At 41.2% G+C, this 27873-nt stretch overlaps 1 protein-coding gene across 9 annotated transcripts in view; it reads right to left on the bottom strand.

Annotated features, from left to right (window-relative positions):
* Positions 1-27873, bottom strand: part of pleca (plectin a) — a 116127-nt gene that overhangs the window by 34730 nt on the left and 53524 nt on the right. For 4 of the 9 annotated variants that reach the window (XM_034124995.1, XM_034124996.1, XM_034124997.1 and 1 more), the window contains 2 exons: positions 4710-4771; positions 1253-1342 (listed from right to left, as the gene is read on the bottom strand). In XM_034124995.1, coding sequence (XP_033980886.1) covers positions 1253-1342; positions 4710-4771 — 152 coding nt within the window. Of the gene's footprint in view, positions 1-1252; positions 1343-4709; positions 4772-6323; positions 6503-11234; positions 11627-17309; positions 17666-19792; positions 19877-27873 lie in introns of those variants that run through there. The other 5 variants (XM_034125003.1, XM_034125000.1, XM_034124998.1 and 2 more) reach the window with 5 other exon arrangements.

Here is a 27873-nt window from a genome sequence, read left to right as displayed (position 1 = left end):
AGCTTCGCCGCATAACCAGTAACGTATAAGATAAGATAAGATGTACTTTATTGGTCCCAATTTGGGAAATGTTTGCGTATCAGATTAAAGAGAAGACACGTTGGCTTTTAACACAGCAAGGTTACCTTATTGACCATAAAAGTCGTTTTTATGTTCAAGCCCTAAACTTAAACTGGTGTTTACTTTTGAATAATAAAATAACTAAAGACTGATTCTATACTTTTCTATACCCATCAATGTCAACGTGTCAATTCAACAAGGTGTAATCAAATATCTAACTAGCAGAGACAATGAATGTTCTATTTGTAATGCAGAACATTAGTTTATTTGATTATTATCAAAATCATATAATCCTTATATCGTATTCAAGCATACTTCAATGATGAAAAGCCTTGGATTTATGAAAGACAGTTCAATCAAGAAGACGAATCATGAATAGAAGGTTGCGAATATTGTAATTTACTGTATAAAAAATACCTAGATTTATGGCAAGTTCTGAAATGTTGGATATATAGTATGCTCCTATAATAATATTGTTTGTCCTGGTTTCGCTCTTTACTTTACGGTAGAAATGACAAGCTACACTTGCGCCTCTGTTCTCCAGGCTGGACGCCCCGCTGATAAAATGGAAGAGGGCGATGTCGACACACAAAGGAGACGAGGCAGGGAGTGTGACTATCATCATGCACATCCCAGCAGCCACCTGTGGTGGTGACACATGCCGTGCCTGACGCCCACAGTCCAGGCGCCACTCACCAACCGCACGTTCCTCACAACGTCCCGTTCCCTCGGCTACCCCAGCAAGAGCATCGCACAGAGAGGAAGCACAGGGGGAAGAGGTCAGGGCAAAGGTCAGCAGGAGTTAGATCAAAGGAAAAACCAGGGGTCAAACAAGTCAGTGCAGAAAGGTTACAAGATGGAAGCAAAGAATGAAAATTAGTGTTGTAAAGCCACCAGAATGTGTGTTCCACAAAAAAAACAGTGCTTAGGTAAGTAAAGTAAAAAAGAGCATGTTCTGAAATGTCCAACAACCTTGGAAGAATTGAAGTCAACACATGCAAGAGTGGAGACAAGAGACCCAGCAGAGAAATGTTCGACTCAGATAAGCAGTTCATGTTCCACCAAGTGTACTGGACAGTAGAACACACTAAAGTCAGTGGGACAGGGAGCAGGAACAATTAGACGTGTTTGGACAGGACAGAGGGTCACAGCAGAAGCAGATGTCCAAATACTTAAAGGTCAAAGGTCTCACCAGTGTCTCTCCAGAGAGCACCTCCAGCAGGGAGATGAGGTTGTGTCCATCTCTGAGGTCCTCGTACAGGTCCGTGATGTGTCTCTGGGACTGTGGACACAAGAGAGGAAACAAGGCTTACATTTTTTTCAATGATTTACCATTTTTTTAATTCATTGGTTTTCCCAGAGTGTGAGCATCAGCGGTGAACACACACAATACAAACACTGCAAAGCACAGGAACAGGTTACCATCTCAACACTGACATGGATTTCACTCGAGGCACAGACATATTCCACTGAATCCCACTGTGTCACGTCAAAATAATTAAAGCAACTTAAAAAGGGAAGGGCAACACATAATGACAACTACTGTATCTAGATTGTTTTTGTGCGAAATATCGACCGTAGAGATTTCTGCTTTCTATCTAATAAAATAGAACTCAAAGCAACAAGAATTACATTTAGAAAACTCAACAGAAATGTACTTTTCACAAAATCATGACCTAGTTTCTCCAAATATTCTACAGACAGTTTTGAGAGCAGTTTCAAGTAGGAACAGAATTCAATCCACTATCAGTATCATTGCCCAGAAAGAAGCATCATCTACTCATAAGAAGCTTGTGCTTGTATAGTGCTAGCTAAGCTAACGTTACATGTTAGCCAAGTAGGAAAGGATCCCCTGCTGTAAATGGCCTCGCGTCCATGAAAAGATGGGCGCGGTGATGCGGTTAGCGGATGTAGTTTGGAAAACAGAAAATAGTTCTTGAATGAAACTGCTCACAACAAAGTCTGTGGAATTTCTTTAGTAATTGGTCATGATTTCTAGAAATACCGATATTACTGTTGAGTTTTTTTAATGTATTTTCTTGCCGTCTGAGAGCCATCTAGTTCCTTATGTTGGAAAGAAAAAACTACCAAGATTGATTAATTCCACTACTTGTAAGAGGGAGAATATTTGAGATCTTGGGATGAATGGTCTCTTTAGCAATGGAAAGGAACATTACGATCACAGCTCAACCACTAAGCTACTTTCTTAGAGGTCAAAACCAAAGTGAGTACACTCAAATATTTAACCGACACTGCATAGAAAAACTATGCTATTGTTAGTATGAAAGTTAAACATTGAAAAATAGTATTGGTCTGCAAAAACGTATACTTTTTCAATTGTTTTTGGGTCAGAATGTGCTTTACCTTCCTTTTCTCTACCAAACAAGTTAAGTAAATCTCGATGAGAGGGTAAAGTGTTTCCACAGGCATGCAGGCAGAAATGAATGTATATCCACTCAGCACTCGGCTCACTGACAGCACCTACCTCTGCCTTCCAGTGCTGAAGGAAAAGATGAAGTACAGGATGAAGGATGGAAAGAAGAAACAGTTTGATGAGAGAAGATATGAAACAGCTCGGACGAGTGAGGGGGACAAGAGACAAACATGCAGACGCTGGTTGATATCAAAGACAAAGACTGTTGGTCATTTCCTCATTTTAAATCATTTGGTTTGACTGGTACACCAAACAACTATTTATAACTGTTGTCCAGTATTCATTTCCTTTGCTTCTGATCTTGTTTGGATTGCATTGGTATTAATAAAACTTGAATAAACACAGAAGCACATCTGGTTTTCATTCTGCGTAATCTAGAGAGATGTAAACCATGCTACAGTAGATGGCACTTTTGAGACAGCTAAGTATAATAGTGGAGTGTTCCTGGCCCTCAAACATTAATCCCATGATTCTGTTGTGACCACAAGTCCAAAATGCCTCGAGGGCAGCCACATCGAACACCCGCTCAAGTTCTATCAGACCCAAATCTGGGGGATTTCTAGACAAAGAAACAACGAGTGTCCACAAAAGCCAGTGAGCCGTCTCGGGCAGAGGCCGTGTCACACATGGAGGACATTCCTCACAGTTTTACACACTCCGATGCCCCTGTCAAAACAGGGATTCATCAACCTGAGTGTGTCTGTAGAGCAGCGGTCAGAACTGCACACTTCAGGTACAGCTGGTATCTTTACTACAGTATACCCTGGAAACTTTGGCAACAGGAATCAAACAACTGCAATCTTGCTGTTTGTATTCTATGTAATATATATGACTAGTGTCTATAATTGCTTGAAACCTGAGATCCCTTTTATATAAAAGAAAGTGTGTTGGTTCAAAACTGAACATTATTTCCTTCTCGTTCTGCTGTGATAACATAGAATAACAGGAGCTATTTGCAGTGTCCCTTTTAGTCCTCTTGTTAGTGTCAAAATGTTTTCCAAAAACAGAAATGTTTGAGACACTGACATTTTCATTGATACCATATTGTGAGAATGAATCTCTTGTACAGTATACTGTAAACACATCTGTTTGTCAAGGCTTCCAGTCTCAGTTAACTCTCCATGTCTCTGTGACCAGCCTTCGTTTATTTCTGTTCTTTTTTTATCTTCTTATTTGTTTTCCTTTTTGTCCCCCCCATGGCTCCTCGTCCTATTGTAAAGCGTCCTTGGGTTTCTTGAAAGGCGCTATAACAATCCAAGTTATTATTATATTATTATTATTATTATTTAACTCTTCAAAAAACTTGACTAAAAACCAACAGCTGCAACGACAGGTGGATTATTAGATGCCAGATTATTTATCGGCCACTGTTTTTTGTTCAGTATTAAGTAGTCATTGTTCAAGCCAACATTTTTGTTCCTGTTTTTCAACTGTAAGATTGGTCTGTTTTCGTTGTAATAAATAAAAGTGAATATTTATTGGTACAAAAATTATAATTTTTTTATTGGAACTTGAAAATTGTTGAGATTAGTTTTGCTTAACTGCAAAGAAAAAGAAAAACACAAAGATTTACTTTATTTTATCCAATCATCGGCTTGCATACTACAAGTAGGAAGTGCTTCATTTCTAAGGGTCATGGGGCAGAATGCTTTACAGGTGTTTCCTGACAGTATCACATGTTTAGCATTGGCCTGAACTCAGAGCAGTTCAGACGTGGAGCCTCCCGTCCCCCAGCCCTGTGCAGAGAGCCCTGAGGAGCCCTGAGGAGCCCCTGACCGTCTGGAGCCCAGATGTGAAACCTGAGCGAGCCCGGCCCACAATGCCTCTGTTTTTCTAAAGCGAGGCCAGGTGTCCGTGACTCACCCCCTCACAGTTAACACAAATAGCATGTGTGGAGGAGCGGTTTTTTACGATGTTGTTCACCCTTTCAAAAGAGTTTCGCTTTTTGGAATAAAGGCATAGGGAACAGAAATCTAATTTAGCTTTTCGTTCCATCTCCAGTTTATCCGTTGTTGCTTTAAGGTTACTCAGCAATTAGGCATATTGTAACCAGATGGGACATTAAAGTAACCACTGCAGTTTGACTTAAACAAAACAACATTTAGGGTCATTTAAGGACAACCTTTTTTTCTGAGTTCCAAATGAAAGCTACTTTTGTAATCTACATACATTTACAACAAATATAATGCACAAGTATGTATGTAGTGAACCTTACCTTCATCAGGTGCTTGTTGACCCATTTTGTGAAAGTCTTTTTCTGAACTCTGTCCCGTTCATCTGTAGAGATCAAACAGAAACTCAGTTTAATTAAATGTGTCCATGCATTAGTTCTCTTTACACTATTCACGACAAATCATATATACATTACATTCACAGTGATTGTTTTCCAAAACATACCGGTTTATCAATGTCTAAGCTTCCAGCTGGAAGCTGACTCACAACCACTAAGATTTACCAAGTCACCCCCTCAGTGGGGTCAAGAACCATGAGTTAACGACCCCTGCTTTAGACAGCAGTTGGCAGTAAACATTATTAGTACTGTACATCCAAAAACAGTGTTAAAGTTCAACTTCAGTGAAACATCTCTTTGAAAAAAACTTTTATTTCCTTATTTAATCAAAGTTTGAGAAAGTCCTATACTGTAAATGAAAGAAACCAAAACAATGAAGGGAAGCCAACAGAAACTTTAAAAGATGCTTCAGGTGACACAGAAAGGGACTGCACTCCCTCTTGCTTTAAAAACAGTCCATCAAAACCAAGAAAACGTGTCGTAAATGGTCAACAGTTAAACACCTCTACAGAAACATGTTCCACCATGTAACACTGGTTCCGTTTGGGTTTTGTAAATCACAAACATACCAGCAGGTAATGTTTATGTTGTGCAACAGATGCAGTGTTCGGACCAAAAGGGAACAGAGAACCCAAAGAACACCACATCCCATGGTGCCAACGCCCATCAGGGTGGCATTGTGCCCATGACTCACAAACACGCTTGTGACCAGATAGGAGTAAAAACAGAGAAGTGAAATGAACCTCAAAAGCAGAGAAATGATACCGGGTCATTTCCCACTGAATGCATGGCTTTGTATCTACGATGAATCTGCAGAAAAACTCTCTTGTTTCTTCATGCAGTTAAATACAATATAGGAATCAAAGTCAGAGGAAACTAACATACGAGCTAAAAGAAATAGATTGACACAGAAAAGCAAAATTCCCTGATCTCTCTTAAAAAGAATGTGTTTGGTTGACATTTGTAGCCTTGAGCGGCAGACAGAGCTATTGGTGTTTCCTTTCATCCCCTGAAAGAATCTTTTGAGATGAGGTGAGAGATATCCGCTCTCCCCAAAGAACATTATTGTTCGCTCATCTCGTTATGGCTGTGAGATAACTGCAAGTGTCACACTGAAGGAGACAACATGTTTATCTCTTCATCATTGAGTTTTCAAGCCCCTTCTGGTTAACACATCTGACAGCAGCTGAGTTTGATAGGGTGAACAAAAGAAAGATAAAGTTAATACATTTTTCGGTTCATCTGTCAGATGATCGTTGATCTTTCTTCATAAAATGGGTTTGGGTGTCAGCACAGTTGACCAATTAAAAAGAGTAAAAAGCCATGACGCACAAAAGGGGTGTGGCCTGTTTGATAAAAGAGAGCCAGGCGACCACCGCAAACAAAAGTCGATTCTATCATTTAAACATTAAACTATAACATTTCTTTATAATATCTAAAAACGTTCAATTGGTCTTTTTCTATGTTTCGATTTGAAGGGAAATACAGAAGACTTGCATGCCAGTAAAACTCCAACAATGTAAAGATGAAAGACTCTACCTTTCCTGTGATCCATGTTCCTGAGCATCCCCTGGTAGTGGGACTCCTCTATGAACACCCCGTCACTCGCCACACTGTCAGAGGAGTAGTTTTGGAATTTGCGCTCCATCTCTGTGCTGGCCTTATCTCAGTAATCACAAACAAATCAGAAGCCTATGCAGGTTTAGGCGTTGTTGTCTACTTCCACTTCTTCTTATTGCCTGAAACCCTCTCCACAGCCCTGTAGTTAAGTGGGAGTGTTCACTGATTCTGTTCCTGAGTCTTACTCCCTTTTTTCCTCCCTTTGCTTCTCTGACATTCTATGCTCCTATTTCTTTTTTTTCTCCAGCCCTTGCAAAATGCCTGCCTGCGGGCTATGTTGTCAGAAGCTGTCATTTACAGTGATCTGTGGAGAGAGAGGGAAGATTCTCCCCCCAGGCCCAGCCCTGTTATGTACACCCCGACCCCACCCATCAAACCACACCTCATGAAAGACCCTCACTGAGCACCACACCACACCAACACCGATGACATGCTAATGCACAGATATGGAGACCTCAACCACCATATGCCTATCTTTTACAGTTGCATTGATATTTAACTTAGGATATGTTGAGCAACTTAGAGACAGGAGAGGTTTTTTTTGCACGTTGCATATGTCTTGCACAACTGACAAAAATACTCGTTTTTTGTGAGTGTTCCAGATTAGCCTTTATTAGAGGGACAGTTCTGAAAGGGGGAGATAGAGGGGACGGAATGCGTAAAGGGACCGCTAGCCGGATTTGAACCTGGGTCTGCGTACTGAGCCCCAGTACATGGGCCGGCCGCTCTAACCACTGACTAATACAGCAGCCCAAACGTATGTTCTTAAAAGGACTTTATAATATAGGTCTGAATAAGGGGACATCGCCTCTTATAGACCAACGTTTACAGAAAGCTTTTAACCCCAACTGAACTGCACATGGGCAGGCTAGCAGTCACCAGTGTTGTGTCTGAGGCTGAAGGCTGCACCGAACACCACAGATCATCAAAGAGAGTCCTGTTCCTGAACAAAGAGGAGACCAGGCAGTGGAAACAACGTCCGCGGCCATTTCTCGACATGGTACAATCACATGAAACCCTCGAGCATGAGCTCTCTGCCTCCATCAGGACACAATTACAGGAAGAACTGGCATGGAGGATTTGTTTCCGTACATCAGAGAGACAGCCAGGGTTTGTTTTGGAATGGGGGGGTTGTCTATGGCAGAGAATCGAGTGGCAGGAAGAATAGAAGCACTTACAAATCGCTAATGAGAACAACCTGCAATGTTTTACTTGAAGCGTTTGGCTTGGACTTGAATAAAAGCTTCTGTTGAGCTAGTTAGTGAAAAACTTTCAAAAAGAGAAACCACACTGCTGCACAAAATGATCCCAGACACAAAGCAGCGATTGTGGCTCTGGAGTGGACTGGACAGAGTGCTTCAATGTGCATGAGGGGTACAAGAAAAGGAGAATTGTTCTATTTCATGTAAATATAACTTCAGTCCGTCTGTTCAGCTGTACAAATGATGTCCAATGAACACTCCGAACTAGGAATGCACGATATACTGTACACTGTCACGATAACTCACCGCTGATAATGAGAAATGGTATTATCATGTATTATTCCAGAAACTGAATTATAGATCATAAATTATCGGCCGAAAATATGAAGCCCAAACACTTTAATTGACTTAACAGACGAGGCATATAAACACTTCACCGAGTACAGTATGTGGTATGTGGTATTTGCCTTTAAATGTTGTTGCAATCCGCCAATAAACAAAGTGCTGAATTACAAAAACAGAGAACAAGTCGTCTCCAGTGTGGACCTTTGTTTCACAACAACAACAAAAACCTTTTTGGTAATCAGTCTTATAGGATGTTTAAGAACTGGTTGTATTTGTGTTTCCAGTTTTAGAATACAGTATAAATATTTCTCTTCCCTTTTAATTGTTGAATGACATACCCAATATAATAGTCTATCAAATTCTCAGTTTCTGAGCAAGTTTTTTAGGGTACTTTACAATAAATGTAACAATATTGATGTCAGTGAGTTTGGTTTGGCTAGGTCAGAGCTTTGGAATACTTAATCATCCATGTCTGCTCATTACATCTTAGTATTTCTAAAGTTTGGAGTGCAAAAACGACAGAATATGATATTCTTTTCAAAATACAAAATCCTACATTTATTGGTTATCTTAATCTTAGCTTCTTTTGAGCTAGTAACTAAAACATTTTCAAAATGAGTATGTGGCGGCATGTGCCTTTAAATTGGGTTTCCGAACGCCAATAGATACAGAGAAGAAGTAGATAGTGGTTGTCAGAAGTGATTAGACCCCTAAGGTGCGTATAAAGTACAGGTTATTAACTTATTTTAAAAATATAAAAAGGTGAAATGATTGGTTCATCAATTATCGGTATTAGCCATGACAGGTATCTTTATCTGTTATTGAGATCAGCTGTAAATAATCCATATTGTGCATGCATAGTGTGGTTTGCACACAGCACTGCTGTTTTTACAAGTTAAGCATTCCGCTGCTCTCACCTCCACCTTAGCACATACATGTCCCATAAATACCTGTAACACCTTTCACCCTTGGGAGCATCTATCTTCCGTGCAGATACTGACATAAGAGTGTTCAGAGAGGGATTTTTTGAATGCCTACACAGGGAGGTGGCTTGTCGGGGCTTGAGGAGTAGACCTGCATTTGACTCTATCTGGGTATAGGTGCTAAAACATTATATGTAGGATGTAAGGTGTCTATGAAAGCCTGCATTTGTTTACAATACTATTTTCCTTGCATTCCTTGTACAAATCATTGGCTGCCAAATACTAAATTGCGCTGAGGTCAGCTGATTGATGAGTTTTCATTTTTTGACTTGAAACCCAATTTTGTGCAATGTTGAATAAGTATCAAGTGCCTTTAATGTGATGCAGTTAGGTAACTTTCAAATATATTGGTCCTATCAACACAGTGCTTTACCGTGTAGATTGTTTCCCTGTTTCTGATCACATGCAGTGATAAACCGAGCAGTGCGAGCTGATAGGAGTTTTACGATGACAGTTCTGGCGTGAGAAGCACACAGGTCTGTGCATTCCTGAGGGCGCGCCCACCCTCCTCGCAGACAGGGGTAGCCGCCTCTGTGAGATAACACCACCCCAATCAAACAAACCTGCCTGCCTGCTAAACTGTGCAAGTGACAGCATGCGGTGGCAGTCCCAGCGAGGACAGGAATGTTAACTAACAGCGAGGATCATCTGGATAGCAGGTCGTGATGGCGTTATGGTGCAGGGATGATGGTATGAGAGTTGGACAGATCAGGGAAGAACTGTGCCAAGGTGAGGAATGAAAGCCCCGGGGAATTATGGGGCAGATCCAACCTGGCAGTGAAGACGGTATAAAAGCATGTGCTACACAGATGAGACTAAGCCCGGTCTGTTATTGAAATAAACTCAGGTGTTTAAAGGAGAAAAATGTAACTTTTTACAAAATGCAGATGGATAATAAACTCATGAATTCAAAAAGCAACAACACTGAGGCATTTTGCAGTCCTCAATGTTGCCCACATTGTGTGTTCTCTCCATAATTAAAGAGGGCTGATGACTGAAAGTCACTTTTGCAATAGGAGTAACATTTTAAGGCAGTATGCATTCATAAGCACTTGTAATTAGCCACACATGGTGTTTACACTCTTGCGGTTATGAAAATATGAGGACTAGATCATTCCTGGATTTATGATCTTCACATGTGACAATTAAAAAGATGATGAGGTTGTTGCTCAACACAGTTTGTCTCCCTCTTCTGTTGGAAAGGCTGCACTACAAAACATAAGAAAAGTATGAATATATGTAATAATCTTATTATAATATTTTAAAGTGTAACTAGAAGCAGACAGACAGACTAAGAAAGTGCAAGTCCAGTGGAGCCCGGCAGTGTTGACTCATGGACAGTCACTTACACATGTGGGGAGAGTGACTTGTGAGTGAGTGGTTGCCATGACAACACAGCCAAAACACACAGAAGCTGTGAGTTGGTCAGCGTGATGTTTACAGAGGAAAGGTTTTGGCCACAAACCTCCAGAGGGCTCTTGTGTTGCAGTTCTGTGAGAAACCCTTTTTTTCTCCGTCCTAAACTAAAAGACCATGGAAATATAGACATTCATATAATCAGTGGCTGAGTAGAACAAACATGTTGTAATTGCTTCCAGACTGAATGTTTACGCAGTTTTTGTCTGTTAGTGTATTAACATCAGAGCTCATCACATATTTCCTCTAGACTGCACACCTCCGTTTGACTTTGTAATAAAGGGACCATTAAACACCATCAAAATGGTTTGTTAGCCAAAAGCTGCACCTAACAATCTTCTTATCATTTTTTATTAATATGGTAATTATTTCTTGTTAAATCTTATTTCTTGTTTTTTTTAAACATTCCAAGAGCCAAAGCTTACATATGTAAATAACTTGTTTTGTCTAAGAGACCCGAAGCCTAAAGAGGTTCATTTAAGAAGCTTTTCCTGGGGAGCATTTTTGCATGTGGAAATACTTTAACAAATGGAATGATTATGAAATTAGCTGCAGCTTAATTTTCTGTAGTTCAATATTAGTTTCAGCTCTTTATAACAGTACAGTTTACTCTAGGAGAGGAGACGTAAACAAGATGTTGCAATCACTTACATAAACAAAATAATTTTTGTGTCAACTTCCTTCAAAAGTAAAATAAAAGTTACCAATAAATAGAACAACAACAACGTTCCTAGCTTTTTTGACCCTCCGGGCTTTCTGTACAGTGGGCGGAGGCATGTTAATGGTTAACATCATCACTACAGTAACCCAGCAGCCCCTCCCCACCACATCGTCCTCCTTTTACAGGCGCGGAGAGATGGAGACGGCGGCTCGCTCAGACCTACCTGCGCAGCACATCCTGCTGTACAGAAGAGGCCCCACTTCCCCGCAGCTCATCTCGTGGATGTAATTAGTTCGTCGGTATATCATTTCCAGCTCCATGCCTCCGCACCAGGACGGCACCGCAGCGCGCATCGTATCCTCCACTCCCGCCATCCCGGCGTGTGTTTGTGCCGCGCGTAAAGCAACAGCTCAGGACTCTCCAGAAAACGCCCCCTCCTTTGCGTTTTTCTCTTGATCGTTACCAGCCCTCAAAACTTTCCCCTCTCCCCTACCCGAGCCACACGGAGGACACAAACACAGGGTCGTGTCAGATTGCAGATACTTTGTCACAAGCCCGGCCCACTTTTCTTCTGTTTAGTGAGCGGAGTTATGTTCTGCTCCATCCTGCTCGCCTTCATGCGTAAAGAGTGTTATAAAGATGTGTGCCATTGAAACGCGCCTGGGAGGGACTTCCCCGAAATAAACAGAGCGGAGTGCTGTATGTGTGCTGCCGAGGACCACACGATATCCCTATTTTAGCATCTGCGCCTCTTCCCACGTTACATAACCCCTCCAAGTCCCCTCAATGCGAAACAGAATCGAAGATCACTTCTGGGAAGACGCATTTTATTTGATTATTACAAACAGCGAGTGACGCTCCTTTCTATTGTCCCTCTGAGGCTGTCACAGGGCAGAGTGCAGGTTAGCACGGGGTAATAAATTATCACTTTCCCAGCGTGCAGAACAGCTGCAGGGTCATAAATAACTCAACATTGTGTAGGAGTCGTGTTTTCTTGTTTTTTCTCAGCGCAACATTTGGAAATAGTTCACATTGGCCTATTTTCAAGTTAAGGGAGCAACCATCGTGATTGTACTTAACATGACATATTTACTATCAGGCTATCGGAATGTAGTTAATAAAATAACACATCTAGAGCTTTTCAGCAACTAAAGTTCACAGAACTTGTACAAACAGTCGTCTGTAAATGTCCCGTCAGTACCAGAGAAGTTTAAACAATATTGAGAATATGTCAATTGTCTGAACTGTTAGTTACAAACGCACAGAAACTTAGCTCTTTATTAAAAAAAATATGTAATTATTATTTAGTAATTATCTTGGTTGTTACACATAGTGTGCAGCAGGGACGTGCACAGACATTTTGGGGGGCAGGTGCTCAAGTGAGAAAAATCATTTATAAAAAAAAATGTAAAACAAAAAGTTAAATATAGTTGCACATCTCTGACTTACTGACCAATTTATTTATATACCCTCACACTCACGCAATTGTTTAATACTCAACAGAATTCTACAAAGATAATCAGCTAACACAGAGACAATGGTCTTCTTTGGTATTCACTACGCACAAGAGCAGACAACAAACTAGTACAATTAATAGTTATTAAATGAGCAGCCAACAATCAAAATTATGAAGTTACTGTTTAAGGACATTACAGTTTTTTCATGTACTTGTTATTTTGGTCTATTTTGCTTCCATGTTTTCTTTCACTAATGGAAATAAAACTTCCAAGAAACACAAATAAATGGTGTTCGTTTTATACCATGTCTGAATTCATCTATAGATTTAAAGCTAATCTGCATTTAAACATAACATTTCAGGGGAAAATACTGACTTGACGTAAGTAACTATCTGGGGAAGTTGTGAGGTGATGTGTTTTTTTGTTTTATCCTTTTCACCTGCAATGCCTTGGTAACTGCATTGAAATTAGCGCATTTTAATTAGGCCTAGTTAACGCCGAATTTGCATATCAACGTGGCGATTGTGATGACGTTACTAGATACACATTTTACTGTATTCACTTTAAGTGTCTCCCCTTAAGTACAGTACATTAGCCTGTATGCCCATGATAAATTGCCTTAGCTAAACCTTGAGCTAACAGTAACTTATCCATTAGCTAGTAGCCTACCTTAGTTAACTATATTTGTTATTGTCTTTTAGCTGATTAGCTGTAAACTCGAGGCACTGGCAGTTTAGTAATTTGTTCATCACCACTCACCTTCAAAATAAGCCAAGAAAAGCCGGCATAACATGGGACAGTAGAGGGGAGGTGCTGCTACCTGTCTGTCTGAAAGGACTGCCGATGTCCGCACCGCAGGAGACGTGGAGGGAGGGAGGGAGAGCTAAGGAACTTCACAGTCTAATCTCCCGACCTGATATTTTAATTTTGTATTCAATCAATATATTTTTGGAAAGGGAAACTGCGCAAACAGCAGTAGATATTCATTTATAAAAAATGTAAAAAGGGGGAGAAAAGGGCACTTTCTCTGGAGGAAGAAAAAGGGCAGGGGCTCAAGCCCACTTTGATGTGGGTGTGCACGTGCCTGGTGTGCAGTGTGCCTACATGATTTTCTTTAACAGACTTCATTTTTTGCCTTTAAGGGGTCCATTTTATGCTTTTAGTGTCCTCCCTTTCCTGTAGTGTGTTCTACTGGTTTTGTGTGCATGTAAATGGTCTGCAAAGGCTCAAATCTGAAAGGTTCCCTCCAGAGAGATGTAACAATCGGGCTAGGGCTGCTCGATTATGGCAAAAATCATAATCACGATTATTTTGGTCAATATTGATATCACGATTATTAAAAACGATTATTCATTGGCTTTGAAAACATCAATTTATTGCACTTTCAAAAAATTAAAATGTGAACAGTATCTTTTTAACAGTTGATTACCCTGAACTTTAAGTATAATTCAACTGCAAAGTATTCAGCTGAAGCCACATCTTTTTCAACTTCCCCACGGCATTTGTCATATAGGGCAGGCAGTGCAGATCTGATGGCGTCGCGTAACGCTTGTCCATAGTGTTAGCCAGTTGCTTAAAGCCCTGGTTGCTAACCGTGCTAACTGGGCACATGTCTTTAGCTATGTAGAATGTGATGGCATCTGTTATAGCTTTGTGTCTTTGCGAGCTGGTTGAGTAGGCCTATGGGCGTCCTTAATTGATGACTGTGATGTGGTGCATGAAGTCGAGGGGGCACGCTCGTGAACTGTCAACCGGGGGGGGGGGGGGGGCTAACCAATCAGAGCAGTGGGCTCATCACAGATAAAATAAAGTACTTTCTGAACATTAAATCATGTAAACATGTCACAGAAGGCACACAAAATACAAATATGTATAATGTAAATGTCTAAATTCATAATAGGGCCCTTTAACTATATTGGCACAAAACATTTAAAGTTTGGTAGATGGGAATAAACCACATTTATTTCTGTTTTATTAGCTATAGCTATATATGTAGTTTCAAATGTTCATGTGGATGTCAGTTTTATAAAACCGGTTTGTATCTCTCACGATATTCAAAGTAGGAATGATAACTAACATGTCTGCTTGATTCAGGATCACAACACTGCAACAGCATAATGTTGCAGCAAAGCACAGCAGAGACAAAAGTCATATGACTTAAGCATATATTAGAATTCTTTAAAGACACAACAAATGTTCCACAGTTAAGTCTTTAATCTTAAAATAATGAATACTTAAGATTGATGCAGGATGCATTTGCTTGAATGTTTGCAGGAGTTGGTGCCAATTTGACACCGTTACTGGTCCTCCTCCCTTAAACATAAACACAGATCAGAGCCAAGCTCCAGCCTCAGCATGGGCTCACAGAGTACAATGTGACAAGCCTTACTACAAGCTAGGTTTACCATAATGTGTTTTATGTTCTCTATAGTGAAGGGCATGTAGGGACACGGTGGGCGTACTTTCTTTCAACAGCTCAATAACTGCATGTTTTTTTTCAGTTAAAACACAGCAGGCCATCCCCCCTCCTAAAGACTGTCATTAATGCCACAGGGAAAGTAGACAGGGAAGTGAGTCACAGCTGCTAACGGCCAGTCAAGATCTAAACTCAGCCCTACTATATGCAGCATGTGGTTTAGCAGAAACCAACGGCAGTCTGGTGGCTCCTCCATGAACATGGGAGCAGATTTGGGTGTGGCTTCCTCAATGGATTAAACATATTCAATTTTGTGCAGTAAACAGAGCTTTTGGATCTTCAGAAAGCCTCGCAGTAAATCATTAACGGAAATCTCAAGATCGTATAGCGTTGAGGAGGTCAAAATCAAAAGAAGCCTCATGCAGAACTAAGAACAGTTGATTTATAGATAATCACTTAGTGTTAATCACTGTAATTATGATTGTAATTAAGAGAGATCCTAAAGATCAGCGTGAGGCCTCATGAAGGGGAACCTTAGACCTCCTGCAGTTTGTTATGACTGTAACCAGGATACACAGTGCTGCGTCCCCGGTGTCGAGTTTACTACCATTAGCCGGACGCCATGTGTGGCACTGTGTGAGCTTTTTTTAAACCTGGCTTCGGGTTGAAATCCCTTTTACCTACTTTCACTGCGTCAAAGGCACCTTGCCGTGTGGATTATAGCTGTAACTCACACAAGCTGTGTCCTTATATCCAGCACGTGACACTGCAGATGTTTAGAAGTGTGGTCATTGTTTACATTCAGGGTCCAGTACACGCAGAAAGACAACAAATCAATAGCCACACCTCCCTTTTCTGTTGAAAATACATCATGAAAGTTCTGGGAATAGGGAATATGAGCAGTGTGCTCCTATTGTCTGCACTGCGGCAGATACAGCTGAAAGCAGATCTCTTCAAATGTAAATCGGCTGGATATTGACGGAAGGTAGAGATAGTACGCAGCCTAGTTTTGCAATGCAATGTTTGCCCGCAATCTACCAGTCAAACCACTCTTCCAGGCAACGTTTATTTGATCAGTGCTTTGACTTTGCACGGTTTACAAAACATACAGCTCAAAAGACAGAGAGAGGAGAGAAATCTGTTTTAAATGCCTCTTGCTTTTGTTCCATTACTTTTGAAGGCATACGAAGCCTTTTGGGAGAACGTTTGTGGGTCTGTTTTCTCGCTGATGACTTGACACTGCTATAAAAAATGATCATGCTGTCATAATAAACTCAGGCAAGTCAGTGTTGTGAAAACCTCTCTTATCTACTCGAGGTGTGTCCTCCTCGACTTCCTTTGAAAAAGGCTTGTGCAGTTTATTACCAGACCCAGACCACTGGGAGCGATAAGGGAAAAGACAGTGCCTGCCTTCAGTTTAGCAAAACAACCAAAACCCTTTCAGTATGGTGTGACTGATACGACAAACACTTTACAACTGGATTGAAGTGTAAAGCAGGTAGAGGTTTTGTGATGTGACCTGAGGCTACTTTAATGTTTTAAGCTGCCTCATTGTCCTAAGTACATTTAATGAATTGTTTTCAAGTGTCTGTTGGCCAAACTGGTTTTTCACAATGCTTTCAGGAAGGAAAATAAACACTTGCACTTTATCTAGAGCTGCAGACTGAGACATCCTCTAATTTAACTCTGGGTGTGTCACCTGCAGGTGTATTTGACAGCTGCCATTGTGCAAGGCTGTGTCAACAGTAACAACAAAAAAAAGAGGGCCTTTGTGAGGTGTGTCTGGTGACATGTTAGCCACTGGTGCCTGCAGTAACCTTGAGGCTTTTCAGTGGGTCGAACAGAGATTCATTGTTTTTCCATGTCAGCTTTTTTTGGACATGTGAAGAGGATATGCAAATGCTTTAAAACCATTCCAAGAAACCAGTAGAACTGGATTATTGATACATGAATAAACACCAACTAGTTAAGGGCTTAATCTCACATCAAGTCACCTTAAGGGAACCACACAACTGAAGCCGCGTTTCTATTTAGGCAGAACTTGGATGAAGCAATTAAAAACACACTATTCAAGGAAAAACCCCAGCATATAGGAGAAAGTTGATGCTGAGATGTGCACATCAGAGCTCTGACTAAGCCGAAACCCCCGGAATACTCCGACTCTGACGTCATCACATTACAGCCAGCATTTAAAGGGTTAACTGCAACACATCCATACCACAGGAAACCCAGTCCCAGAAAGAGGGGGGTGTGAGGAAGAGAGGAGAAGGAGTGTGCGCCACAAAAACACAGCAGAGAGGAGCAGGGTCGACGGACGACAACAGCCGGCAAGAAGCTATTTGCACAGAAAAAAACCTTTGATCTGCTCTCTAAAAGGCACAGTTGTTTCTCTTAAAGAGAGCCTCGCGGCGATGAGTTTTCTTACCTTGCTTCTTCCGTACTCTCCACTGCCAGGCAAGGATTAAGGTAAAAACATGGCCCACAACCACCAGGGCTGGGAACACGTAAGGGGGGCTTACCGGCATCGGGCCTGGTATAAAGTGGAGAGTTCCAGGCTCTGAAGACAGACGGGAGGGCTGAGGAATGGGAGGGTGCGGGGGGGGGTTGAAAGGTGAGGGAGAGTGGAGGGAGGGGGGTGTGCGGCTAGGGGTGTGATGCCATCCTGGACTTTAAAAGAAGCCGCGCAGCCAAGTTGTCCGCGACTTTTTACAAGAGAGAAGATTGGCAGAGCACCCCTCCCTCTCCTCTCACCGCTGTGACTCAGTCCTCTGGCAGAAGTGGCCGATATTCCTCCCTCCCCCTTTTCCCCCTATAGTTTACTCTAACAATTCCTCTTCTTCTTTTCTACAGACTAGTTATTTCAAAATGTACTTTAATTTCCCCAGCATGAGCCACTTTGCAGCTTTTTAAGGGGTTAAAAGAAGTGTTGTCCTTCTTGACGGCTCAAGTGACTCCGCTGGTTTTGCTAGAGAAACTGGCTCGCTGCTTTCTCCACTCGCTGCACCCTATCTGCAGGAGTTAATAATATATGAGGCTGTTTTGTGTAACACACACACACACGCACAAAACACTCTCTCCAGTCAGTCTTGATAAGGAAAACTTAGTACGAGGGAAGTAGACCTTGAGCCACTGTCAAAGTTTCCAACTCATTCACCCTACCGTATATTATTTTCTTTTACCCACCAAAAGTTATTTTCCACCATGGTTTACGAGTCACAGATCATCCAAGGCCTCCCTCCCTTACAAATGTCTATACTGAAGCCATAGCTCCCCATTTTATTTTTCCACTGCACAGTATACCAAGCCACTATCAATTCATCCTCATTATGCAACTTCTCTATGTTCCCTGATGATAATTGCTTCCTTATGCTTGGACAGCCTGGCTTATAAGCTTCCCAGAGACCTATTTTACTGCATACTGTTTCACCACGAAGCATTTTATATTCTCCCTTAGAATTAACCCTAAAAATCAGAGAGAGCTTTGCATTCTCCCTTTGGGCAAGTTATTAAAACACTGAAAAGTCTTGAAGGAAAACGCAGACACCACTTTTTTATGATTTTGACATTTTCAAACCTGTTATTCATCTATAATTACAAGCTTTGTGTCACTGTGTGATTACCAGTAAATTCCTCTCTAAGCTTTTCACCTGGTTCTCCCAGCAACATGGCTTTTGTGTACAGTGCTATCTCAGTGCATGGAACTATGCAATGACTAGAAGGCCCTTGACACTTGAAGGATTTTTTCTAATAACTGTCACAGCAAAAATAACCCATACAATACCAGTTTACATCACAGTTGAGACATCAAAACCATTTCTTGCTGCGGGCAAAATGGCATCTGCCAGAGTGTCTGTTGTCGGAACATAAGTTGGTGTGCACCTTAGAAACAGTGTCACGCGGAAACCTAACACCAGGACCGGTGACATGATCACACATCGGAGGCAATGCCACACGCCAGCCGTGCCTCGTAAAGCAGGCCAAAATAGATAATAGAAGTTAGACCTCGAGCTGTCTTTTGCATTACCAAAGGGTCCTTGAATGTACGGAGGAGAATTCAGAATAGTCTTCTGATGTACAGGCCTTGACCTAGAAGGAAAACATTATAAAGGGGTCAAAACGCTAGCAAAACTTGTTAAACAACTCTACCAACACTAATGTGTTGCTTGTGCCTTTAATTGGGGATTGTGCTGGCCTTTGATAAACTGTTAAGGCACATTATGACAGAGTAGAGTGACTAAATTGAAAGCTGTCTCAAAAGTATAGCAGTGGGAAACAGAGTCTTAGTTCACTTGCAACAGAACAGAGATTTTGATCTGAAATGTTGGCAGATCACTCTGGGTGAGAGTTTATATGATCCCAGTTATAAAACGCCAACCAAATCCCCAAAGCCTTTGAAACTGGCAGCTCAAATTGGCAATTATGCACCGTGAAGACTGAGAAAAGGGAATAAAACGGAGGGAGAAGTACAGATGTCTGGAATCAATTCTTTCCACCACTCCTTCATGGGAGGAGTCAGCCCCCTCCCACTCACATGGTATGTGTTTGGTCAATGATTCCCATATTGTGATACATACTCTGCATACCCACACGGAGGCAATAAAACTGAACTTCACAGCCAAAAAACAGTCCGTTTGGTACACAAAGCTCAGTATTCAGTAAAATGCCTCTATCACTAATGGCAAAGATTTCCCAAAGGTGACAAGTGGGTAAGTCAAGAGAAGAATGTCAGACAGCTTTTTAATTTGCAATTTACAACAAAAAAGATGCTGATGCTAGGAGTGGCACTGTCCTGATGTAACATGCATGATGAAAGGAATTCAATTCTACTTAATTTATTCCAGTTGTAGCATATTTGAATGCCACAAGAGAAAGTCTAAAATGATAAGTTGCTGTAAAAGGCAAGCCTACCTTTTGGTGGTCCCGGACAGAGACAGCAGCATAAGTCCATCTTTGCTGAGCGAGCGTCTTCGCAACTTTTAGAGAAAAAACTAAACTGCCGGGAAGTCGGATCTGACCTCACGACATTGTGTTCTGATGAAAACCAGGGGGGCGTGCTAAAAAAAGCCCAAAAAAAACAGAAAAGCGGAGGCACGGCTGGGAAGTGAAAACTAGACAGCGCTGCGAGTTTGCCTTAATTTGTGAGGCTTCCTCTGTGGAAACAGCTTCTCATGCGTGGTGGTTTCTGACGAGCGCCACTGGATTGAATCCATGTGCCGGGCTGCAGAAACTCTCTGGGACACATTTTCTAACAGGATTTAAACAAAGAGCGGAAAACAAGATTTATTGCCAGCAAGCTACCATAACAAAGGCTTCTCTGTGGAAGCCATGGAAAAGTTGGACAGTTTAAATATACCCCCCCCATCCACAGGATAAGGATAATAACTACTTAATTGATTTAAAGTTAAACAGTGGGAGCTGGAACATATGATACCAGAAAGAATAAGAAAACAATGATAATGTGTTATCTATACTAAGCACACATCTATACAGAAGCATCTTTGTATACAATTATTGCTTCTGTTTGTCCATCATTCTGATGTAACTGTACTATACCCTCTAGTTGCAGTATCTTTCATGTAACACAACAAATAATCAGTGCTGAAAAAACGGACCTATTTGATTTCTTTTTGTTAAAAAGCCAAACATGTCCTGGTTCCAGTCTCACATATGATAACTTTGTTTATATTATTGCAGGTCAAATATATTCTTATTTTTCTTGGACTGGAAAAAAAGATTCATGGAAAATGATAATCCCCAGAAAGTATAAAGTGTGCTTCTATTGAAGGCAACATGTGTATCCTAAAGGTATGTTATATATGCAGCTGTGCATCACTGAGCCTCACCAGGCCTGGTACTTCACTGCGATGCTTGTATTCACCCATAACACTACTATGCAGTGGAGAAAGACGTGGAGCAGCCTGTCAGGGTCCTCCGGCTGCCCACACCCTCTGCATTTAACACCATGGAACATGATCCCAGACACTGCCAGGCAGTGCGGGTGGTGTGTGGAGCTCAAGGTCTCCTGGGTAAAGTTATAAACTATCATCTGAACTCTTTTTCTCTAAATGAACGCTCGCTGTACACATCTGGGATCATAAATAACCAGACAAAAAGGGTGCAGTTCTGGATTTTAAAAGAAAGAGAAATCTTAGGAATCCTTTAAACAACATGTTGCCTGTTTAGCACAAACACAAAGCCCCTATCCTGGACTGTCCTCGAATACACTGCAATGAGAGCCACACCCAAACCTGCCTCAGGCTCTTTGGTCCAGACTCACACTCACCATAAAGCATTTCTGTGCTGACACCTTTTGGTAAGAAGACAGAACTGTTCAACAATGAAGACTTCCTACCTTGGCCGTGTTGAATCAAAGCCTCCATGGAGTCTCGTTTGCAATTCATTTCCATTGTTTCTCAAGTGGTTTCTATATCCTATACTAAATGCATTACATAGTATTATGACACAGCAGGTTAGTGAATCTGAGTGCTGCTGTAGCTGGTCCTTTCAAGTACAGTATGATCTTTGTAAATGTTGGAGTTTACGTTCATTGCAGGCTGGGCTAAAACACTGAAGGGCAGATGAAAGGTAGCAACTGCCACATGTTCCCATCTGGACTGCTTCGCCCCTTATGCCGAGGCACTGGCAGGAAAAGCTGAGTGTGGTTTAATGGGACTCATATTTCCCCAGTCCCTCTGCTTAGTCATATATCAGCCCTGACAATGGAAAGCTAAGAGGAAGGCTGCATATTAAGGTAAAGCCTGGGCTTTAGAAATATTTAAAACAGAAATTCCTGATGTTCTGAAGAGAAAAAATAAGTGGACGGTCTCTGCACGTTAATAAAGTGCAATACAGTAGCAGGACAGTATTTCAAACAGATCACTTTTTCCCCAGCAGATGGCAGAGTAAAGGCCATACCAACAAAATCTACATGTACATACAGTAAACCTTATGGAAAACTGAATTTCGGTAGGTTTTGAAATAACAGTAAATGTGTAAAAAAAATGTAATTCTGCACAATCCATAAAAAAAAAAAAGAATTCTTGAATACTAGTCCCTAATATCTACAATTTAACAAACTAGTGTTATTCAAATTAATCCCAATTGACTAAGCTAAACTGTATACTATGCATGTGTTTATATCTATTTATAGGCCTTGATGTATGTTCCCCTTGGGGGTGCTGCCACACTGGATGTGTGCTTTCATGTGTCAGTATAAACTATAAATAAACACTCCAGAGTGATTGGTCTGTTCTTGTATGGAACAAGCATGTATCAGCACCACTAGCCTGATGACCTGCAGGCCACACGTACTGCAGGGTTATTTGCATTTAACATAACACTTTGATTAAGTATTTGTTGTGACTGTTATTATAAAGAAAACATTTCAATTTCAGTTACACCAGCCTAAATTAGTTAATCAAATGGACTTGAAGTATGCAAAGGGGTATCTATTTTCTTTTTTATGGACCATTTATTTTTACTTTGTGCAAACATCTCCATAAAATCAAATGGAATTTTTAAGTTACTTGAGATTTAAATGTAGAAATAAGATCTACACTTCATAAGTGGGCACACATCAAGCCACAGGTTGGCACAAACATTTATGCATCCAGTAAAATGATACATCATTGTCAGTCTGGCTGTTATTTAACTGTATGGACAATGACAAGAGCATCAGTTGTATTGTAAGATGATCAAATGATCTCTCTCTTAACCTCCCAGACACAAGCAGTACCCATAGCAACGCCCGGATATCCACTGCAGACAAGATGAAAGAGAAGGAAACAGATAAAGTGGAGAAGTAAGACAAGCTCAAACTCTCCAGGAAGTCAGGCCAGACCCTCTGAACATCCTGCTCCTCCTCAGGGTCCTCTGTGAGGAAGCTCCCAGGATCAAGGTGATATGGGAAACAACTGGAATCTCTGAAGGGACTACAGGGGCACCCTTCCTCAGAGAAGGTCTCTGAAGCTAAATACAACTCAGAGATGGCTGTTATGGTCTTGTCCACAACTTTCTTGGTATCCTCTATATCAGTTAGTGCTGTAATGAAACATTTCTCAATTTAGGATCAATAAAGTGTATGTTTTTTTTTCTTATCTTATAATCAACCACATTTTCTGTGGCTGTTGGTGGGGGTGTTGCTGATGGTTGGGATCAGACTTAAGAAGAAGAACTTGACTTTCAGCTGTTTCATGGTCTCAACGTCACTTTCAAATTACCAAAAGCTTCTTCAGTCAACCCATTAATGTCCTCAAAAACACCTTCATCTTTAGCGACCTTTTTTTTTCTTTTTCGATGGGCTCCGCCAACAAAGATATTGCTTGCCAGTCAACTACTGCATCTTCAACCTCAGGTATTATCTCTCCAGGTGTCTTCAGGGATGGATTTGAGGTTTCTCTTCTCCTCACAACTAAGATCAATTATTCTGCGGCTCCTTAAACGTAGCCTACTGCAACTCCACACAGTCAGACTCTTAAAGAGCAGCAGGTGGGGGAACAACAGCCTTCATATCAAACGTCTGCAGGACTTCCTAGACAGTTGGAGAATACTGGTGCAATAGAAGAAGAAGGGTCTAAAAAAAGGGATGGCTTGGCCTCCTTCAGTGAGTCGGGATTTCTGGTAGCTTTTTCTTTGGTAGGTAGATGGAAGCTCCTAAACTTCTTTTGTCTGAACTTCTTTCACCCAAAGTTCTGCTCCTCTGCTGAAATCCTTGTCTCGTTTAAGAAAGGTCTCATCACCAAGCTGGATTACTGATGCATCCAACTGGTATGAGGCTCTGAAGTTTATTGGAGGCCTTGGGTTGTATAATGTGGGGACTTGTATAAACTGTATGCACATGATCAGAATACACACAGTGACTAACAAGTTGAAGGGGTGAAGGTCTGTTCTCTGGAGGCAGGTCCATGTAATCTTGTAGGTATGCAATCCCTTCGTCTGTAAGATAGTAACAGGCGTGTTTCCAAGCAAAAGTCTCCCGGACACAGCCCTTAGACTTGAGAGAGCCAGTGGCACAGTTCACCTTCAGGTTGGTGACCCCTGTGACTTCAGAGGGCATGGACTGTGGACGCTTGTCCTTCTTGGCCACAAGGACACCATGTTGAAAGAGAATATTGTAGATTGCCCTCAGATCGCATAAGGGCATTAACATACCAGCTTCTGTTTTGAATTTGTCTTTTCTTTTTAACCTCTTGGAGGAATGACGTTTTGAGATATTTCTGCATGCAGTAACATTTCACAAAAACATTTTCTTCTGCGTCAGTTTTTCTCGACACTGACAACAGTTCCATCTACCAAGTTGTCATCATGAGTTGGCATGGAGAAACAGCGAGGCTCACAACCACTCATATCTTCCTGATTCCCCAGTTAAAAGAGAAACTGTGTGGCAATGATGAGAGGGAAGAAAAGAGGAGATTTCAAGTGTGGGGGGGGGTGTTGACAGGATGAAGACAGAAACCAAAGGATGAAAGAGAGCCGGGTAGAGAAGGTATGTGCCCTGCGGGGCTAATGGGCATTACTGCTACAAACCCAGATCCATCTAACATATCTCATTTGTATGACTAATACAAAGCAATCAAACAAAGGAACAAGCTTTAGCCAAGGTTTTCTTAAAAACATGTGCACACTAGCCACTATTATATATTCATACTTCAATATATATTTTCAATATTCATAGTTTACCATTACAAATCAACCATCATAAGAGTGTTTTTTTTTTACCTAAGATTGTTATTAGTGCAGTAATTCATTGTTTTTAGATATTGACACAATATTTAATCTATTTTTCTTTTACAAAATCAGAAGAGGAATGGTAATTTTGTAGGGATGCACAGTTCTGACTTCTTCAATCCCGATACAAATACTAATTCTTTATGGGAAGTAAAGTTAGTAAGAAATATTATTTTTCAATGAACTATGAAATGAAACCACCTTCAAAAAGCACGAGAATGTATATGTAAGGCTTTGCTCTTCTCCTGATTGCTGCTTTTGTATCGAGTCATATTGAAGCATAGTCAGAAACGTCACGTGCTTTGTCTGGTGTAAAGATTCATAACACATCACTTTGAATCGCAGTGCACACTGATAACATAGGAGTACAACTGATGCTCTGTTTGTAAAACCAGGTCAAGTGCAGTGATAAGCAGATAAAGGGAGCAACACATCAAAAGGTTTATCTGATAGAAGCAGAGATGACACACAACCCACTATCAGCAGCGCTGAGGGCAAAACCATCATCCAAAGAAAACACAAGACACGGCTGCAGCAAGTCTACCACTTTTAGAAGCAACGGTTTGGTGGATTTAACTTGTCTACTTGAGCACAAAGATACAAAATATGGCTATGGCAAATCATAGCTTGTGTTAGAGATTTTGTATTTATTTTTGGAAAGACTAAAACTAGTTCCCAGTCACTGAGATATTCAATGATCTTTGGCCTACCCACATTCCCCCAGCAGTCATATCCCACAAGCCCAACCAGCCAATTCTGCAAACTTAAATGGAAAAGCCATCGAGTCATTTCTTTCCTTTAGGAGAAGACAGTTGTGCCTGTGTTTACTTCTCTGTTACTCAACCTCCTTTGGGATGGTCGCCATTGGAAATTGCCACAGGGGCTATAAATACAGAGAAGAGGTTTGGAAAATGTTTGCAGGGGATGCCTTTAAATAAGGTGTTCCCTCCTCTGACAGCTGCTCAAATGTCATTCTGAAGAAAATGTCTGAATAAATAGAATAGAATAGAATGGGAGGGATGAAACCCTCTTCAAGGGTCACACATGCAGAGCACACATGTGTTCTCTGCTTTTAACCCATCCTAGTACCAGGAGTCTAGTACTAGGAGCAGTGGGCAGCTATTGTACAGCGCCCGGGGAGCAATTGGAGTGGGGGGGGATGGGGGTGTCCGGTGCCTTGCTCAAGGGCACCACGGCAGGGCAGGAGGTGAACTGGGACCTCTCCAAGTAGCAGGCCACACTCCATATTTAGGTCTGTTCGGGGACTTGAACCGGCGACCCTACGGCTCACAGTCCAAGCCCCTACTGACTGAGCCACTGCCGGACAGGCTACAGTGCCCTCTGTATTTCACATTAAGAGTCCCAGGCTGTGCATAACGGCTAATACAGGAAGAGTGATGAGGAAAATGAGAACTTCTGCAAATCTGGTAGAACATCTGTTATATGCACTGTAAAGTTCCGAAAGTTTGGAAAGTTTCAAGCCGTTCTAATAATTAGCCCCTTGCACATTTTTTATAATCCTCTTAATGAAAAGCACCTTTGTTTGTCACCCTGTTTGTCAAGGAAAATGAATGCGAAACAGATTCCTTGCTCTCTACTTGAAGCAATATTTCACAACAAGCGCCTGTGAGCAACAGAATGCAGGAGAGGCAATAAGCTGAGCAAGGACAGCAGGTCTGGCTTGAACAGCATTGGTCAATCATTCTTACAGTTGAATAGGGGCTCTGTGTCTACGCCACTTAAAACAATGTACAAATAAGTTTTAAGCACACTGTGAGCTCTGCAGATAGAGATAACCACACCCTTATGGGACATGGCAACGTTACCACGAACACTGCAAATAATCTTTGCTCCAGACGAGGCTCCACGGCAGATCTTACTCGGCAATGATGTGCTGCCAGTTCCATGGTATTTTAATAGCAAGGAATGATAAACTGAAGCAATAAGTGAAGCTATCTGGAAGAAGGAATCACAAATCATAATCATGACTGACTCTGCTGGCATGGTTAAAAGTGTGATAAATGTCAGGGCACATTAGGGGAGAAGAAAACAGATCTCTCACCGTGCAAACTTTTTTTTGTGATACCTTTAAAAATGTGCAGCCTGTATTGTGATGGTTATGAGGCAGAGACTTTATCTCCATGTGCTCTTCATCACCTGTGCTTTGGCTTTAAAACAAACAAAACCACGGCAACAACAGACTTTTGCTTGGTTACACATCTCAGAGAAATGAAACTGTCTGTACCTGCGTCAAACCTCTTACAGCTTCTGCTCTACAATAAAGCCTTTTTTTAAAACACCAAAGACAACAAAGCAAAGGCTATAACACGATAAGAAATGTATATGTTATATATATATATATATATACACGGTTTAAAAATGTTTCAACTAACCAAATGGGAATTAATATGCTGTGTTAGGGATGGGCGACATGACAATGTAATACCTTGCAATAGTATAATTGTGTCCACCGGTAGAGATTTGGCCACACGGTTTTGATGGTGCTAGCCATTCTCGCGTGATCTTAAAATACAGGACAATTATGGCATTGTCATATACCGGGACCAAGCTATAAAACTACATTTACAATAGAGGACTTTTATACATCTTCTATATGCTCTTTCAAAACCTCTATACTTTTTGGAAACTTCCTCAAATTTAGACCGGATGAAAAAAAAACATTCTTGTAATTGTGATCAGCTGCCCCAGGGCCATATGTGCAACCCATGAAGAAACCCAGCATGCATAGTAACCTTTACCGGGATACATATAAAGAAGCTGGTTTATTGTGTCCCTCTTTATGCCACAATTAAAGCTCTTTGCCATGGTGGGAGTGGCAGGCGACAGGAGAATGAAGAAAACTCAAGGTGACAGTGGCTGCTTTCAAAACAAACCAATTCAACTCTTTTGGAAGATGAAATGCTACCTGCATTCCAGTACAGACTTTATAGCGAGTAATTCAAGCTATATGGTTGTCTTCCAAGTCGTTAAACGCAATTCTGCATTTGACATTATGAAATGGAGCAGTGGGAAAAGTGGTGGTAGCAGTATTGCTTAAACAAAGTACAAGCTCATCTGGTTAAACAAACTATTCTGCAACAATCACAATCTAGTATGCATCCAATAAGCTGATCGATCAACTGTCTACAGTGAAACAAAAGCCAATACATCTGTCTCTTATGTTCTCTCTGTTCTGGGGTTGGATCTGACATGTGCCTGCCTCATGTTCGCTGGAAGTAAAACAAAAACGTTATTCTGCCCAG

The sequence above is a fragment of the Trematomus bernacchii genome, unplaced genomic scaffold, assembly GCF_902827165.1.
Source record: "Trematomus bernacchii unplaced genomic scaffold, fTreBer1.1, whole genome shotgun sequence".
Lineage (NCBI taxonomy): Eukaryota > Metazoa > Chordata > Actinopteri > Perciformes > Nototheniidae > Trematomus > Trematomus bernacchii.
This window is presented reverse-complemented; position numbering and strand designations above follow the sequence as displayed.